This window comes from Hypanus sabinus, chromosome 4 (assembly GCF_030144855.1).
Source record: "Hypanus sabinus isolate sHypSab1 chromosome 4, sHypSab1.hap1, whole genome shotgun sequence".
NCBI classification, from domain to species: Eukaryota; Metazoa; Chordata; class Chondrichthyes; order Myliobatiformes; family Dasyatidae; genus Hypanus; species Hypanus sabinus.
The window spans coordinates 75029241-75047864 of record NC_082709.1 but is presented as its reverse complement, the minus strand read 5'-3'; the positions used below and the strand labels follow the sequence as shown (position 1 = coordinate 75047864).

Below are 18624 nucleotides of genomic sequence, written 5' to 3'. Positions count from 1 at the left end.
AAAAAGGCACTGTTCTGCCTTTTGCACCACACAGCCGGTATGTGCAGACCACATGAGATCCTCAGTGATGATCCTCAAGGAACTTAAAGTTGTTGACTCTGTCAACTCCAGATTCATTGATGTCAATAGGGGCTAGCCTGTCTCCATTCTGCCTGTAATCCATAACCAGATCCTTTGTCTTAGCAACATTGAGGGAGAGGTTGTTTTCTTGGACACCACTGTGTCAGGGTGATGACTTCCTTCTCTGTAGGCTGCCTCATTATTATTTGAGATTAGGCCAATCAGTGTAGTGTTGTCAGCAAATTTAGTTAGCAGATTGGAGCTATGGGTGGCAATACAGTCATGGGTATAGTAAAGGAGGGGGCTTAGCACCTATGTTTCCTTTACCTCCAATCTGGACATCATCCTGGTGAATGTCCTTTGCACTCTCAAGTCAAGTCACTTTTTATTGTCATTTCGACCATAATTGCTGGTACAGTACACAGTAAAAATGAGAACGTTTTTCAGGACCATGGTGTTACATGACACAGTAGAAAAACTAGACTGAACTACGTAAAAAAAAACAACACAGAGAAAGCTACACTAGACTACAGACCTACACAGGACTGCATAAAGTGCATAAAAACAGTACAGGCATTACAATAAATAATAAACAGGACAGTAGGGCAAGGTGTCAGTCCAGGCTTCGGGTATTTAGGAGTCTGATAGCTTGGGGGAAGAAACTGTTACATAGTCTGGTCGTGAGAGCCCGAATGCTTCGGAGCCTTTTCCCAGACAGCAGGAGGGAGAAGAGATTGTATGAGGGGTGCATGGGGTCCTTCATAATGTTGTTTCCTTTGCGGATGCAGCATGTAGTGCAGTCTTTCCACTGCAGTCACTTTCTTCCTTTAGTATAACAAGCAAAGTTACATAGTACTCTGTGCAGCCTCACCAATGTTTTGTAATGTTGCAATGTAACCTCTTAAATTTGGATACTGTGCCATGCCATGTGAAGGCAAAGGTGCCATATGCCTTCTTCACCACCCAATTTCTCCTGTTTTGCAACTTTCAGGGAATTATGAACTTGAACCCCAAGGTTCATATGTTCATTAACATTAAATGGTGTTAGAGGTACTTTGACCAAACTTCCTTGCTATCCACACTTTTCTATCATCCACAGACTTACTGATTATGCCTCTTGCATTCATATCCAAAACATCGATGTATGACACAAAACAGCAAAGGTCCCAGCACTGTTCCATCTTGTACCATACATTTCCATACTCCTGAACAACCTCAGCCCACTGCAGTTTGCCTACAGTTGAGACAGATCTACATCAGATACCACCTCCTTGGCCTTAGACTCATTTCTGAAGCATCTTGTCAGTAAAGACATCTATGTTAGACTATTGTTTATTGACTACAGTTTGGCCTTCAATACTATAATTCCAAGCAAACTCCTAGACCTGGGACTTAACACCTCCCTTTGAAACTGAATCATTGACTTTTTGATGAGCAGACCACAATTGTAAGGATAGGCAACAGCAATTTCATTATGTTTATCCTCAACACTGGTCCACCTTAAGGCTGCATTCTTAGTTCACTCTTGAGGCCACAGTCAAGAAAACTCACCAGCACCTCTTCTTCCTTATCTCCTTTGACCTTTACCAATTTGTATTGATGCAGCATAGGAAGAATCCAATCTGACTGCAAAAAACTGTACCAGAACACCGGTCTTCCCTCTATGGACTATGTATACATTCCTTTCTGCCTCGGTGAAGCAGCCAGAATTATCAAAGACCCCACCTTCTCTCTTCTCCCTCCCATCAGGCAGAAGGTACAAAAGCCTAGAAGCACATACCACCAGGCTCAAGGACAGCTTGAATTCCACAATTGTAAGACTATTGAATGGTTCCCTACTATGATAAGATGGACTCCTGACCTTAAAATCTACCTCATTATGAATCTGCACAATATTGTTTGCCTGCACTGCACTTTCTTTGTAGCTGCTGCACTTTATTCTGCACTCTGTTATTTTACCTGTATTACCTCAATGCACATATATAATGAATTGATGTGTATGAACAGTATGCAGACAAGATTTTCACTGCACTTTGGGGCATAACACAAATTCCCTATAAACTAGTTTTCCGTGCCCATTAACTTTCTGGACCAGCCTACCATGTAGGACCTTGTCAGATGCCTTACTGAAGTCTATATAGACAATGCTATCTCCCTACCTTCAGTCAATCTTTTTCGTAACTTCTTAACCAACTCAATCCAACAGTGAGACAGGATTCCCTGACACACAAAGCCATACTCACTATCCAACCAACCTGTCTTTCCAAATGTTCACAAATTCTATTTTTTTTGTTGGAATTTTTCAACAATAATTTCCAGGCCTCTTTGTACTTGTTAAAATTGGTCCTTTGTATTGCTTTACTACTTCTTTTCCTCCAGAAACTAATTCTTATTCAGCTGCAGAACTCAACAACAGCAGCAAGACTAGGAATTACTGTGCATCCACTGTATCTTTAAGGCACTGTTATGCCAGCTGTTTAAACTACTGCAGACTACCTGGTGAAGGGGCACCAGTAATGTGTTTGTTAGCAATTTCAGGACTTATAACCAGTGAAAATGTCTCAATTGCTATATACTTTTAAGTCTGAACAGCATGCAGTGTGGGAAGGGAACAAAGGCAGCAAAATTCTTGTGCCAGCTTTCTACACCCTTCCAGATGATGGAGGTAATCAATTTGAGTGTTGTCAAAGTTGTTTTCATGAGCTGCTTCAGTGAATCTTCTAGATGGTACCCCTGTCAACCACAATACTCTGGTTGTATTCCAACATTGTTTGCATGCTGCCTTTTATTCTAAATATCCTACCAGAATTTGATTCTGGAAACTACATTACTACACATATCTGGATTAATTTCCATCTGCCATCACTCCACCCAACTTTCCAGTGTCCTGCTATATACTTAAACAACCTTCTATGCTGTCTAATACTCCACCAGTTTATGTGTCATATGCAGACTTGCTAATCATACATCCTGCATTCTCATCCAGGCCATTTACCACAAGAATAAAGGTTCTGACTTTCATTTCTATGGTGCACCACTTATTGTAAATTTCCAGTCAGAAACGCACCTGCCCACCACTATCCTCTTACAACAAGCTGGAGGAACTCAGCAGGTCGGGGCAGCATCCGTGGAAATGAACAGTCAACGTTTTGGGCTGAGACCCTTCGTCAGGACTGAAGAGGAAGGGGGCAGGGGCCCTATAAAGAAGGTAGGGGGAGGGTGGGAAGAAGGCTGGGAGGTGCCAGGTGAAAAACCAATAAGAGGAAGAGCAAGGGGTGGGGGAGGGGATAGGCAGGAAAGGTGGTGAAAGAATGTAAAGGGAAAGCACTATGTGTAGTAGAAGAAGGCAGAATCAGAGAGGTGATAGGTAGCTGGAGGAGGAGGCAGAGTGAAACTGGGATGGGGGAAGGGAAAAGGAGGGAATTACCGGAAGTTCGAGAATTTAATGTTCATGCCAAGGGGCTGGAGTCTACCCAGACGGTATATGAAGTGTTGCTCCTCCAACATGAGTTTGGCCTCATTATGCCAGTAGAGGAGGCCATGTATGGACATATCTGAATGGGAATGTGAAGCAGATTTGAAGTGGGTGGCAACCGGGAGATCCTGTCTGTTGTGGCAGACAGAGCGGAGGTGCTCGACGAAGCGGTCCCCCAATCTGCATCGGTTCTCACTGATGTAGAGGAGGCCACACCAGGAGCACCAGATGCAATAGATGACCCCAACAGACTCACAAGTGAAGTGTTGCCTCACCTGGAAGGGCTGTTTGGGGCCCTGAATGGTGGTAGCAGAGAGGTGTGGGGACAGGTGTAGCACTTACGCTTGCAGGGTAAGTGCCAGGTGGGAGATCTGTGGGGAGGGATGTGTGGACCAGGCAGTTGCGGAGAATGGTCCCTGTGAAAAGGTATGTTTAGTGGTGGGGTCCTGTTTAAGGTGGCAGAAGTTGCGGAGGATAATACGCTGGATCTGGAGACTGGTGGGGTGGTAGGTGAGGACAAGGGGAACTTGGTCCCTGGAGTGGGGCCGAAGTGCGGGAAATGGAGGAGATGCGGGTGAAGGTGGCAGAGGAGAAACCACGGTTCTTAAAAGAGGACACTTGAGATGTCCTGGAACGGAAAGCCTCATCCTGGGAGCAGGATGGAATAGAGAATAGCATTTTTGCGTTTGGCAGGGTGGGAAAAGGTATAGTTGAGGTAGTTATGAGAGTCAGTGGGTTGATAGAAGATGTCAGTGGACAGTCTGTCTCCAGAGATGACCAAGAGATTGAGAAAGGGGAGAGAAATGTCCAAGATGGACCAAGTGAATTTGAGGGCTGGGTGGAAGTTAGAGGCAAAGTCGATGAAATTGACAAGCTCAGCATGGGTGCAGGAAACAGCACCAGTGTAGTCGATACGTCCATACATGGCCTCCTCTACCTATCACCTCTCTCATGATTCTGCCTTCTTCTACTACACATAGTGCTTTCCCCTTACATCTCTTCTTCACCTTTCCTGCCTATCCCCTCCCTGCTTCTCCTCCCCACCCCTTGATCTTCCTCATTGGTTTTTCACCTGGCACCTACCAGCCTTCTCCTTCCCACCCTCCCCCCACCATCTTTATAGGGCCCCTACCCCCTCCCTCTTCAGTCCTGACGAAGGGTCTCAGCCCGAAACGTTGACTATTCGTTTCCACGGATGCTGCCCAACCACATTTGGATCTTGTTGGCTAACACACTTCAGATCCCTTGTGCCTTAACTTTCTGCACCAGTTTACAATGCAGGACCTTGTCTAAAGATTAATTGTAACTTACTGAACTAAAACTACTTTTTTAGGTTGTAAGGAATACCTGTTTTGTTGTCTGTATGATTGCAATTATCTGTATAATTGTCCAATTATCTGTGAACATCCTTGCCTTTTGCCCTGAATGTTGATGGGTAAAGATATTATGATACAGCTGAAAATAGTTGGGCTGGGAACATGCTGTAAAGTAATTCTGTGACAAAGCCTTGGGTCTGACACCACTAGCTTCAACAGACACAACTACCCTCCAAAGTATTATGTAATAGTTTAGTCATGAGAGCATTAGCCTCAGTTTTCCATCTTCAGTCAATTCTGTTCTAATGTTGAAGGCAATCACTTTCACCTCAGCTCCAAAAATTCAGTCATCTATGTTTGGAACTAATTTATAATGAAATTTGGAAGTGCATAATTACAGCAAAACCTGAAATGATTATTGCATACGTCTGTTTCAGCTTTCCAACTCCCCCCCCCCCCAATATACTGCGAGGCTCAAGAATTTTTGGCTAATCTTGAACAATCAAGATACAATTAATCTGCTCCTCTGTTGAAATCAACATTTCATTTCATTGACCTGTCTCTCAGCGTCATATACTCTTTAGTTGTTTACAGAGTTTCTTTGCTAGTTTGGACCCACCCTTCTGCTGAAGCTGCTGATTTGGGAGTGTTGTTTCATGGATGTTGGTTACTCATCAGCTAGTTAAGCAAGTAGCCACTCCTAATATGATAGTCTAGTGTTAACAGTTGAGGGTAAATTAACAATTCGATTTTGATTCTGTTCATGTGTGTTTCCATTTTATGATCAGCATTAGAAACCAATGTTGATTTATTTTCCCTCCCCAGGCAAATTGATCATTGCCCTAAACCACAGGAAAATAAAAGCCAAGTTATTTTTGTTTTGTAATAGTCAGGAGTATAGTAATTATTTTGAACAAAGAAAGATCTTACAAACCAAAGTGAATTCAACAATTGGCTAGTTTATGATGAATGAGAGATGGTTATCAGGAGAATTCCACTTTCCCTTTGCACAAATGAAATCTTTTACATTCACACATAAAAGCAGTTTGGTGGTGATGTAAGTTGTTGAGCTGCCTCACCCAGAGGTCCAGACTAACATTCTAGAAATGTAAGTTCAAGCCTATCTTGATAGCTCTGGAATTTAAATTTTGTTAATAATGTGAAATTTTAGTTCAAAAATCAGTCATAGTAAGGATGAATATGAAACAATTGAGTTATTGTAAAAGCTCCTTTGGTTCACCACTATCATTTGAGGGAGGAAACCTGCATTCCTTACCCAGTTTAACCAATGTGTAACTCCAAAATGAGCAATGTGGATGACTGTTTAACTGCCCATAAAATGCCCAATCAAACAATTCCCTTGTATTGTAACCATTGCTTTGGAGCAGAATGACCATCCAGCAACCTAACCACTGACTTCAGTCACAGGAAGATTGTTCCCAGCTCAACTCACCTTGCAAGCAACTTCCTCCTCACAAATATCTGAACCATTGTGATTTAAATGGGTGTGTTGTCCCATGGTTTTGTTAAGTAACGGTCTGTCCTGGTGCTCATGGAATCAGTAAGCCATGCTCCTGTATCAGAAATGTACTATCAAAGAATGTACAGGTATATGTCACTATATACTACCCCAAAATTCATTTTCATGCAGGCATTCACAGTAGGACAAAGAAATGCAATAGATTCTTGAAAAACTACCCACAACAAAGATTGACAAAAAACCAATATGAAAAAGGCAAACAGTGCAAATACAAAAGAAAAAATTAAATAATAATATTAATAAATAACTAATACTGAGACATGAGTTGTAGAGTCCATGAAAGTGAGTCTGTAGGTTGCCGAATCAGTTCAAGAGTTGAGACAAGTGAAGTTATCTATACCTGTTCAGGAGCCTGGAGGGTATAGGGTAATAACTGTTCCTGAACCTGGTGGTGTGGAACCTAAGGATCCTGTTCCTCCTACCCAATGATCATAACTAGAAGAGAGCTTGGCCTGGATGATGGAAGTCCTTGATGGTGGATGCTGCTTTCTCATGGCAATGCACATGTAGATATGCTAAATGGTAGGGAGGGATTTTCCTGTGATGTACTGGACTGTATCCAGCTGTAGACTTTTCTGCTCCTATATATTGGTGTTTCAATAATGGGCCATGATGTAACCAGTCAGGATATTCTCCACTGTGCATCTGTAGAAGTTTGTCAAAGTTTTAGACAACATGCCAAATCTGTGCAAACTTAGAATGTAGAGATGCTGCCATGTCTTTCTGATAGCATTTGCGTACTGGTTCTCTGATGTGATAACGCCAAGGAATTTAAAGTAACTGACCCTCTCCATTTCTGATCCTCTAATGAGGGCTCTGCTTTTTTTGCTTCCTGTAGTCAATAATTAGCTCTGTGGTTTTGCTGGTGTTGCATGAGAGGTTGTTGTGGCACCATTCAACCAGATTTCCATTCTCCCCTATGTATGTTGATTCATTATCACCTTTGATTTGGCCAAAAACAGTGGTGTCATCAGCCAAATTAAGTGTGGCATTGGAGCTGTGCTTGGCCTCACAGTCATAGGTATAAAGTTAGTAGAGTAGGGGGCTAAGCACACAGCCTTATGGTGTACTTGTGCTGATGGTTATTGTTGCCAATCCATACTAACTGGAGTCTACAATTGAGGAAATTGAAAATCCATTTGCACAGGGAGGTGTGAAGGTCTAGGTCTTAAACCCCTTCCCAAAGTAACCTGAAGTACATCTCAGCTGACATAGTGACTTCCCTATCCTAATGCTTCTGGGAAACTGCAGCACTGTATTTTTCCTAACCTTGACATGTTCTAGTACATTAGCCTGTTCTACACTGACCTTATTTTTGTCAGTGGCACCCTCCTTGTGAACACTGAAGCAAAAGGACCTCTCTTATGTTTCCATCTCCAGGCACGTTTCTTTCTTTATCCCTAAAGCAGACTTGCCCTTGTGCAAGTCATCCTCCTGTTCTCACATGCATGTTGAATGCCTTGGAGTTTTCTTAATCCTACTTGCCAAGGTCTATTCATGTCCTTTCTAGCTCTCCAAAGTCCCTTCTCAATCTTCTTCCTAGTGACTACCTTATAATTCTCAAGAACCATTGGTGATTCTTGCTTCCTAAACCTGAAGTATGCTTCCTTCTTCCTCTTAACTAAACGTTCCACCTCTCTTGTCAACCATGGCTCCTTCAGCCTACCATCTTTTCTCTATCTATCTGGGCAAACCTATCCAGAACCCTGTGCAAGTGCTCCTTAAACAACTGCCACATTTCTATGGTGAATTTCCCTGAGAACATGGGTTCCCAATTTATGCCTCAAGGTTTCTGACTAATAGATCTTAATTAGCCCTTCCCCCAAGGTCAGGGAGTTGTGGTTGCTATCTCCAAAATGCTTATCCATGGAGAGGTCTGTCAGCTGGCCAGGCTCTTTACCTAGTAACAGATCCAATATGGCCTCTCCTTTAGTCAGCCTGTGCACATATTATGTCAGGAATCCTTCTAGACACACCTAACAAATTCTTAAAGATTTAAACTTCTGGCACTGAGGAGATACCAATGAATATTATGAAGTTGAAGTCACCCGTGACAACAGCTTTGTTATTTTTCCTTGCCAATATCTGCCTACTTATCTGTTCCTGGATGTTCCAGTGGCTGTTCGGGAACCTATAGGATACCGCCAATAAAGTCATTACTCTATTGCATCTTCCATTTCTGCAGCTGTTTTACCATCCTTGATTAACAAAACTACTCTTTCCCCTCCCCCACTTCTTTTAACTCCCTCCTTGTCCCTTCTGAAGCATCTGGACCTCAAAACATGAGCAGCCAATCCTGCCCTTGCAACAGTACAGTCTCTGTAATGGCCACAAAATCATAATTCCACATGCTGCTCTATGCTGAGTTCATCCCCCTTATTCTTAATGCTTCTCATGTCAAACACGTTTCAACCCATCCAGCTGAGAGAGGCAGAATCATAGGGAAGCTCTAACTACTGCCTGTCCTTCCTTACAGTCTCTTTGTGAATTGCACCTATCTTTACATCCATTGCTCCATCATCTGACCTAATTCTAGTTCCCATACCCCTGCCAACCTAGTTTAATCTCTCATCAACAACTCTAGTAAACCTGCCAGCAAGGATATTGGTCCTTTTGAGTTCAGGTGACAGGTCATACCTTACCCAGAAAAGATCCCGATGATTTGTAAATCAGAAACCCTGCCTCCTGCACCAACTCCTCAGTCATGCATTCATCGTACCCTCACTGGTGTGTAACACAGGTAGCAATTCAGAGATTACTTACCTTTGAGGTCCTGCTGAGCTTCCTTCCTCACTCTCTATATTCCCCCTTCAGGGTCTCATCCCTTATCCTGTCTATGTTATTGGTTCAAATTTGTACCACGACTTATGGCTGCTTTACCTTCTCCTTTAAGAATGCTGTGGACTTGATTGATCTGGCACCTGGGAGGCAACATACCGTCCAGGCATTTTATTGTAATCTACGGATTCTTTCTTTTATTCCCCTGACCAATGAATTGCCTATCACTACCGCTTTTTTCTCTCCTCTTCCCTTTTGGAGCCACTAAAATAGCCTCAGTGTTAGTGACCTGACCGCCGTGGAACACTTCTGTTCCGCCTAAAACTAACTTGTTTTCTCTCTTCCTCAATTGCAAAGAAGGGACTTTGCCCTGAATCTAACTATTTCTCCTTTCACAAATGCTGCCTGATCTGATAAAATGTTTCAGAATTTTCTGTTTTTCGACTGGGTTACAGGTTGTCATCATTGAAATAAGTCTTGAACCTATTACTAACTGGTTTTGAGAGCTCCCAGGTGAAGCAAGGAACATCTCCAATAGACCTATTCTGACTAAATGAGGCAGTGCTGCCATTAACAAAATATTGGATGGTGTGAGTGAAACAAGTTAATCTGTCATCTGTCATCATCTTGTTAATTATTGATTATATTTGTATTAAAAGGCATGGGGTGGTAGTAGGTGGAACATAGCTCTGTCCAGGACCCCTGCTCTTTGTGATTTTTATAAATGACTTGAATGAAGAAGTGGAGAGATAGCTAATAAATTTGCAGATGACACAAAGTTGAAGGTGTTGTGGATAGAGTGGGTTGTTGTGGGTTTACAATGAGATATAGACAGGTGTTGAGTTAGTTGAATAAGTGGAAAGTGGAATCCAGTCCGAAAAAGTGTGAAGTGATGCTCAGGAAAATCTAATTTGAAGTTGAGTACAAGGCAGGATTTGTAGCATTATGGAGGAATGAAGGACCTTGGGGTCCAAGTTCATAGATCCCTCAAAGTTGTTGCGCAAGTTGATAGGATGGTTAAGAAGGTGTATGATGTGCTCACCTTTGTTAGTTCGGGGTTTGAGTTCAAGATCTGTGAAATAATGTTGCAACTCTATAAAACTCTGGTTAGACCACACTTGGAGTAATGTGTTCAGTTCTGGTCACCTCTTTTTTTTAGAATGATATGGAAGTTTTAGAGAGAGTGCAGAAGAGATTTATCACCATGCTGCTTGGATTAAAGACCATGTCGCACGAGTAAAGTTGAGTGAGCTAGAGCTTTTATCTTTGAGGTGGCAGGATGAGAGATGACGTTGTTACAGGAGGCATAGATGGACTGGACAGCCAACATATTTTTCCTAGGCACCAGTGGCCAATGCCAGGAGGCATGCATTCAAAATGAGAGAAGGAAAGTTTAGGGGAGATGCCAGAGGTAGGTTTTTTTACACAGCGAGTGGTGGGTGCCTGGATTACACAGCTGGGGTGGTGGGAAATGCTGGTACTGCAGGAGTATTTAAAAGACTCCAAGATAGCCACATGAATTTAAGAAGAATGGAGGTTACAAGCTATGTAGGAGGGAAGTGGGTAGACTGATCATGGAGGAGGTTTATATAAGTTGACTCAGCTTCATAGGCTGACAGGCCCATGTATGTACTATTCAGTGCTCTATGTTAGTTAAATAGTATAATTGTATTAACAGCAGTTTGTGAATCTTCAGGAGTACTATCTAGAAATATCATGGGTAACCTATAGCTGCACTTGGAAAGTGTCAATATTGACAATTGGTCATGTTCTTGGCCCAAATTATTGACTATATCTGAGAAAGTACCCCTTTCATGAGAAGGGTTAAGCCATTTTGGCCTTTCTTCATAAACTGATTTCGGACACAATAGTTTATGCCTGATTGTTTGGCAATGGAAATGCTTTATAACTTCTTGTGTATAACGATGTATTTGTATTCCTTCAGGGATTGCTTTGCTGTACCTACACTTGCACAATGTGTATGGTGATCAAAATTTTCTGCAAAAAGCTGCTGAGTACGTAAATAAAAGCTTGAAATGCCTTACTGGGCGTGTGGTGACTTTCCTGTGTGGCGATGCAGGACCCCTGGCCATTGCTGCAGTTGTGTGCCATAAGCTGCAGCAAATACAAGAATCAGACAATTATATCAACCAGTAAGTAACGGTTTCCTTGACAAACAAGAATTTGGGTATTTCATAAATTTTCTTCTCCAGCACCTCTTTTTCTGACCTGCATCAGCATTAGCTCCTAATCCTGTGATTACCTTAAAAATTTGCTTCTTGGTTAAATTCCCCTTCTGGGTTAAGCCTCAATTTATTTCTGCCTCTGACTCTCATATTGCTGAAAAACTCTTTGCTCCTACTGCATGTAGGTGGGGCTCTGGTGAGCCCATACCTGAAATTTGTGTTGCAGTGTTAGCAACGGAATGAGAGCATTGTCATGTATGTTTTATGGTCATGGAGTCACATAAAATGAAATGGGATCTTCTGTGCAAGCTAACCTTTTTCCCCCATCTTCATTAGTCCCATTTTTTAGTGTCAGGATCATATCCCTTTAAGCATTGCCTATTTAAGTCACTCTTTAATGCCACTTAAACATAGTAATTGTCATTCATTGCACTGTCTCTAGGTATCAAACACCACTCCTTTTTAAAATAAAATCCCTTTGAAAACTTCTTCCTCTCCCTCCAGACCTGTCTCCTTTTGTATTCATACACTGACCATAGTAAAAAGATTTTGACTGTTTAGCCTTTCTATGCCTCTCATAATTTTAACAGTATATCTCACTGTCTGTGGAAAATAAGCCAGAAACTATCGAGTTCCATCCATAACTAATGCCCTTCAATCCAGCCAAAGCCCTGGACAATCTCCTGTCTCCGTTTTCAATGCAGTTGCACCCTCTCTATAGAGGGGCAACAAGTTGCATGCAAGTGCAGCAAAATGTTTTGTAAAGAAGTAGCATAATGCCCCAGCTCTTCCGTTTCCAGCCTATGAAGGTAAGCTTGCCGTATGTCTTTTACACCACTCTGTGAACCTGTACTGCCATTTTAAATGAACTATGGACTTGATCCCCTGAGTCTCTCTCCCACTATTTTTGAAAAAAAAGCTTGTTAACATATGTTCCAAAATATGCTACATTTGCCCATCCAAAACAAAACTTGTGAAGAAAACAATGAAATTTGATGTTAGCTTAAAAACTACAGGAATCACATTTCTAAAGAAGCTGTACTGGAGTGAGATATTATGATTTTTATGATGAAACTTTTACTTTGTTGGAAGTTATGGTGATCAATATAAGGAAAAGCACTTGGGCCATGATAGCATCTATATCTACGTGACTTAAATACAATACAGTTCACTTGCTTAATTATTTTTGGTGAATTAAAGGTTAGAATTTTTTTAAAAACAGATTTTGGTTGATTTAATCTTACAATGTTGACAGTTCAGTGCCACTATTGCATGGTTGTGTATTCTTTGGTTAATCTTTGAAAGCAGTGGTGTAATGTGAATGGTTCAAAGATTTCTGATTTAACAAAGGGTCAGCTCTGGCTCTAGCTTCTGAGAAACATCAATTGTACAACTTTCTGCCTTTTACGCACTGCCTGCTTGGTCATTGCACTTTGGTCAATTGGAATTTGGACTATTTATTAAAAAGCAGTGCTAAAGGCAAAGGTTACGATTTCTTTCAGACTGAAGTGTTACTTCCATTCCCACAACTCAAAGTATACTTTATATTATCAGTAAATTGTTAATGTCTTTCAAGGACTTTTTCTGCAGCATGGAACTGCTCTGGATTTGTAACTTTTCTTGTGTAAGACACACAGCAGAGGAAATTTGATTACCAGTGTTTGCAGTGAATATTGATTTTCAGCTGAAGTAATAATTAGGGTGCCTCAATGGATTTCAGTGCCTTGAAGGTATTTGGATAGAAATCCCTTCCTTTCTCCCTGTAAACTGGAGAAGAAGGCATTTTATGCTCAAGTTTTCAAATTGTTAATAAAGCAGCCTTCTGTTGTTACTAATGGTAATGTATACTGTATTTTTCTACTATACGTACACAGCACAGAAAAAGGTCCTTTGCCCCACCAGGTCCAACTCAACTATTAAGTACCCATCTTTACTAATCATATTATCTTCAATCTTGCATATACAGGACCTGTTAGGGTACCCCTCCACCCCCACCTCCACAAATGCTACCTAACCATTTTCTCCTCACAACTGAAATGTTCCATCCCAGACACCAAACTGGGATAGCTCCAGTGCAATAATGTCTTTACTATGGTGAAAATTTAAAAAAAGGTGCATATGCAGGAAATGTAAAACAAAAGCATAAAATGCTAAAAATCCTCAGGAGATCAGGTCACATCTGTGGAAAGAGAAACAGCGCCAGGAGGACCTACCTGAAACACTGGAGTTTCTGTTTTTGTTTTACATATCCTTCCTACCTTGTATTCATCAGTACTCCAGCTATTATGTAACCTAGGCCAGGAAATTCTTTCTCTTTTATAATATATGCCCTGATTAATAAAGGCAAATATCTAAGTAGAACCTACAGCTTTCTTCACTGCCTTATCAAACTATTCTGCCTCCTTCAGGGATTTTTGGGCTTGTATTCCAAGATCTGTCTGTTCCTCAGTACACCTAAAGGCCTAACCATTCATTTTACTACCAATATTAGTCCTTTCAAAGTATATTGAATGTACAGTGCTGCGCAAAAGCCTTAGACACATATATATAGTTAGGGTGCCTAGGACTTTTGCACAGAACTGTAGTAATTTTATGTATTGCACTGTACTACTGCCATTTAAACAAAAATCATTACATGTGTAAGTGATGATAAACCTGATTCTGATGCAGGTCTCCAGTGTGGATGGAGAGTAAGAAGGGGTCCAGAAGAAGGGAATCATGGTTGGGAAAATAAGAAGGGAGAGGGGAAGGAACAGGAAGCACCAGAGAGACATTCTGTAATAATCAATTAACCAATGTTGTGGAATCAAATTACCTTTCCTGGTGTCTTAGGGCTGGATGCATCTGCACCCACACCATCCTCCACCCTAGTACTCCTTTCTGCCACCTGTCCCACACCCCTCCCACAGTGTTCCACCCTCACCAATCCCAGCATACTTTGCTGTGCCAGATTTACAAACTCACTCTTCACTCCAAAATTATGAAGGGATATTAGTGGGATTATGTTTTAACGAGGAAGGTTTCCAAATTATATGTCAGGATATAGATCAGTTGGAAATTTAGATGGAGTTACATCCAGAAAAGTGAGATGATGCATTTTAAGAGCATTAGTGTACAGAGAGATCTTCCTTTGCAGGCTCATAGCTTTCTGACAGTGGCAACGCAAGTAGAGAGGGTGGCAAACAAGGCATACAGTCAGATGCCTTCCTCCTCTTCAGCCAGGGCATTGATGATAAAAGCTGGGAATTCATGTTGCAGCTGTACAAGACTTTGGTTACCCTGTATTTAGAGTATTGTGTGCAGTTCTGGTTGCCAGAATGTCAAAGGATTTGGAGGCTTTGGAAAAGGTACAGAAAAAATGCACTAGGATCCTGTCTGCTTTGGAGTATATTAATGAGAGAGAAGTTGGACAAACTTGAGTTATTTTCTCTGGAGTATTAGAGGCTAAAGGGAGACCTACCAAGATTTTGTAAAATTATGTGAAACATTGATAAGGCAGACAGAATATTTTCCCAAGTGGAAATGCTAGAGGGTATGGGTTTAAAGTGAGAGGGGACAAAGTTTAAAGATTTGTGAGGAAAGATTTTTACCTGGAGTGGTAGGTGCCAAGAGTGTATTTCCAGGGGAAGTGGTAGAAACAGATATGATAGCAACATTTAAGAGGCAATTAGATAGACACAGCAACAGGCAAGAAATAGATTAAATGGATCATGCTAAGGCAGATGGAATTAGATTAGATCAGGGGTTCACAACCTTTTTTATGACATGGGACCCTTACCATTAACCAAAGGGTCTCTGGACCAGTTGGGAACCTCTGGTTTAGATTGACATCATGGTGGGTGCAAACAGGGTGGTGTGAATGGCCTTTTCCTAAGCTGTACTGTTCTATAAATAAGGAATATCACTCTTATTTTCAAATTAAAATACCTGAATTTTGCTATTTTTAAAAAATGTGTTGTACAGGCTTCTCCATCTACGTCAATCTGCAGTGAAGTCAAGTTCAAAATTACCAAATGAGCTCCTGTATGGTCGGATGGGTTATCTATATGCATTACTATTTGTTAATGAGCAGTTTGGCAGTGAGAGGATCCCTTTGCAGTACATGAAAGAGGTAGGTGTACATTTTTCTAATGGAATGAATAATTTTATAATAAAGCATTTTATCTTTCCCACTTATCACCTACCCTCACATGCTTTCTGAAACTAAGAGTCTTTGTAATCATGCTGTGATATGTTATCAGAGCATGCTGGAGTGGATTTTACGGTCAGCAGCAGAGTTTTGTTGTAGCTTAATTCCAAAGTATGGTCCATTTTATTGCATTACTTGACAATATTTAGGTTAAATTTGTTTGCAAGTTTACAACACAATAATCTTTGGGTCTCAGTTTAGTGAGCTGTAGAAAATGTGTTAATTAAGTGAAAATCATTTGATTGAAACTAATGAGTTTGTTGCCCATGGGTCAGATTTATAAAGATTTGACTTTTCTGCTCTGCCAAAAAGATTAATAAAGAGTAATAATCCAAATTATTTTTTTTGAGTTGTACAATGATAGCCCTCCATTGCTTTGATTTAGTATGTCAACTGACAAACAGTTGCCACATGGCTCATGCAAACCAGGTCATTCAACTTCCCTTCCAGTTCCTCGTGGCTGTTGATCTGCCAACTTGATGACATGGTCTCCCTTCAATTCAAGTTTGCCAATCATGAGCAGTGAGTGAACATGAAAGCAAAAACTAACACACTTGACCTTTGTAACTATAGCTGCATCCCCATTCTCCTTTGCCTGTCCAGTAACCATATGCATAATGCAGATTCAAATGTGTTTCAGTCTTCTATTAACTCCCTTTTTGAAATTCTCTCACTTTTTTTGCACAGTTCATCTCTACTCATTTTAAAACTTACATTGTCCTTGCCTTTCATCTCTGCAGCCTTTATCACTAGCTACATTATCCCCTTCCGAGTCCCGATAAAGGGTCTTGGCCCAAAGTGTCAACTGTTTATTCCTCTCTGTAGATGCTGCATGACCTGCTGAGTTCATCCAGCATACTGTGTGTGGTGCTCTGGATTTCCAGCACCTACAGAATCATTTGAGTTTATCCTCTGCTTGTGTTGCCTCTGTTTCCTATTAATTTTTTCCCTCTCACCTTAAATCTATGCTTTCTAGCTCTTGATTCCCCATCCTGGATACATTTACCCTATGCCCCTTGTGACTTTATAAACCTCATAACGATCACCTCATTCTCCTACATTCTAATGAGTAGTCATAACTCTCCATAGCTCATTCTCATAAATCTCCTCTGTACTTTTTCCTGTAGTTAATGTAAATCACAGTGAAATTTATCTCTAGTTTTGACCATTGCAAAGGTTGCCTCCAATTTTCCACTCTAGGCTATTGTTATCTGCCACTGTGCTCCCTACCTATGTTGGATTCCACCAAACAGAATGAAGATTTAAAAATTCTTGTCATAGTACTTGAATCCCTTCATGGCCTCACACTTTCAAGTTTCAAGTAAATTTATTAAAATACAAATATGCTACCTTGGGATTCATTTTCTTGTAGGCATTTACAGGGGTGGAAAAAGAAGTACAATAAAATTTATGAAAAGCTCTACTTAAGTGAACAAGAACTGACAAACAACCAACGTGCAAAAGAAGATAAACTGCGCAAATAAAAATAACACTGAGAACTTAAGTTGTAAAGAGTCCTTGAAAGTGAGTGTGTAGGTCGTAGACTCAGTTCAGAATAGTGGTGATTGAAGTTACACACATTGGTTCATAATGGTTGTAGGGTAATAACTGATCCTGAACCTGGTGGTGTGGTATTTAAGGCTTCTTTACCCTCCTGCCTGATGGTAGTAGTGAAAAGGTGACATGGCTTGGATGGCGGGGAGTGGGGGGGGGGGGTGGTCTTTGATGGATGCTGCCTTCTTGTGGCAGTGCTCCATGTAAGTGTACTCATTTGTGGGGAGGGTTTTGCCTTTGATGGTCTGGGTTGCATCTACCAGCCTGTGTAGCTTTTTCCATTCCTAGGCATTAGTGTTCCCATGTCAGACTGTGATGCAACTGGTATTCTATCTCTGTAAGCTCTTCCACCCTTCATAACTCTCTTAACATACCATGTTCCTCCAATTCAACCCTTCTAGGTTTGTAATTCCTCCTAAGCCTAACCATGATAGATAGCCCTCCAAGGTTTTTTTTTTCCTGATTGCAGTTCTGTGAAGTTGCTTAGGATATTTTACTACCTTTAAAGTTAATAGACAATGAAAATTCAGTAGAATGTGGGACAGTCAGCACAGAATCACGCCCTTCAGCCCACAATGTTTCCAATGATCATAAATGGTGACCTAAACTAATCCCATCTGCCACGTACATGGGCCATTCACTCCATTCTTGCCCTGTTCATGTAAGGGCGTCGTAAACATTGCTATCATGTCTGCTTCCACCACCTCCCCAGTCAGCATTTTCCATACCCCTACCACTCCATATAATAAAAGAAAAACTTGCCCCATAAATCTTTAATCTTTAATCTACCCCTTATGGTAAACTTGTACCCTCTGATATTTGACATTTCCACCTTGGAGGAAGACTCTGACCATCAACTCTATCTGTACTTGTCAGTCTACACACTTTAAACTGGTCAACCCGTGTCTTCACTCTAGGGACAACAAGCACAGTGTACACAATCTTATTCCTTTAATAAATGTATTCCAATCCAGGCAGTAGGTCAACTGGCCAAAGAATGAGAGATGAAATTTAACTTGGGCAAGTGCTGCTTATTGTGTTTTGAGAAACTGAACCAGGACAGGACATGCACAGTTTGTGGCAGAACACTGGGGAGTGTGGTAGAGCAGAGACTCCTCTGTTCCATGAAAATGATAACACAGTAAAGAGTGAATGGTGAAGAAGGTGTTTGGTACACCAGTCTTCATTACTCAGGTCATTGAGTGTAAGAGTTGTTAAGTGATGTTATAGCTGTACAAGGCATTGGTGAGACCACAATTTGACTATTGTGTTTAGTTCTGGTCACCTAGCTATAGACTTAAAACTTCAAAGTAAATTTATTATCCAAGTACATATGTCACTACATACAACCCTGAGATTCATTTCTTGCAGGCACACTCAATGAATCCAATAACCATAATAGAATCGATTAAATACCACACCAACAGGGTAGACAACAGGTGTGCAAAAGACAACAAATGGTTCAAATCAAAAATAAATAATAATAACATAAGCAATAAACATCGAGAACCTGACATGAAAAGTCC

The 18624-nt window shown here is 41.1% G+C and overlaps 1 protein-coding gene across 1 annotated transcript in view; it reads left to right on the top strand.

Moving 5' to 3' along the window:
* lancl1 (LanC antibiotic synthetase component C-like 1 (bacterial)) overlaps positions 1–18624 on the top strand; it is a 100443-nt gene that overhangs the window by 32822 nt on the left and 48997 nt on the right. Inside the window, exons 3-4 of the mRNA XM_059967442.1 lie at positions 11115–11322; positions 15319–15466. Of these exons, the coding sequence (XP_059823425.1) occupies positions 11115–11322; positions 15319–15466 (356 nt within the window). The remainder of the gene's footprint in view (positions 1–11114; positions 11323–15318; positions 15467–18624) is intronic.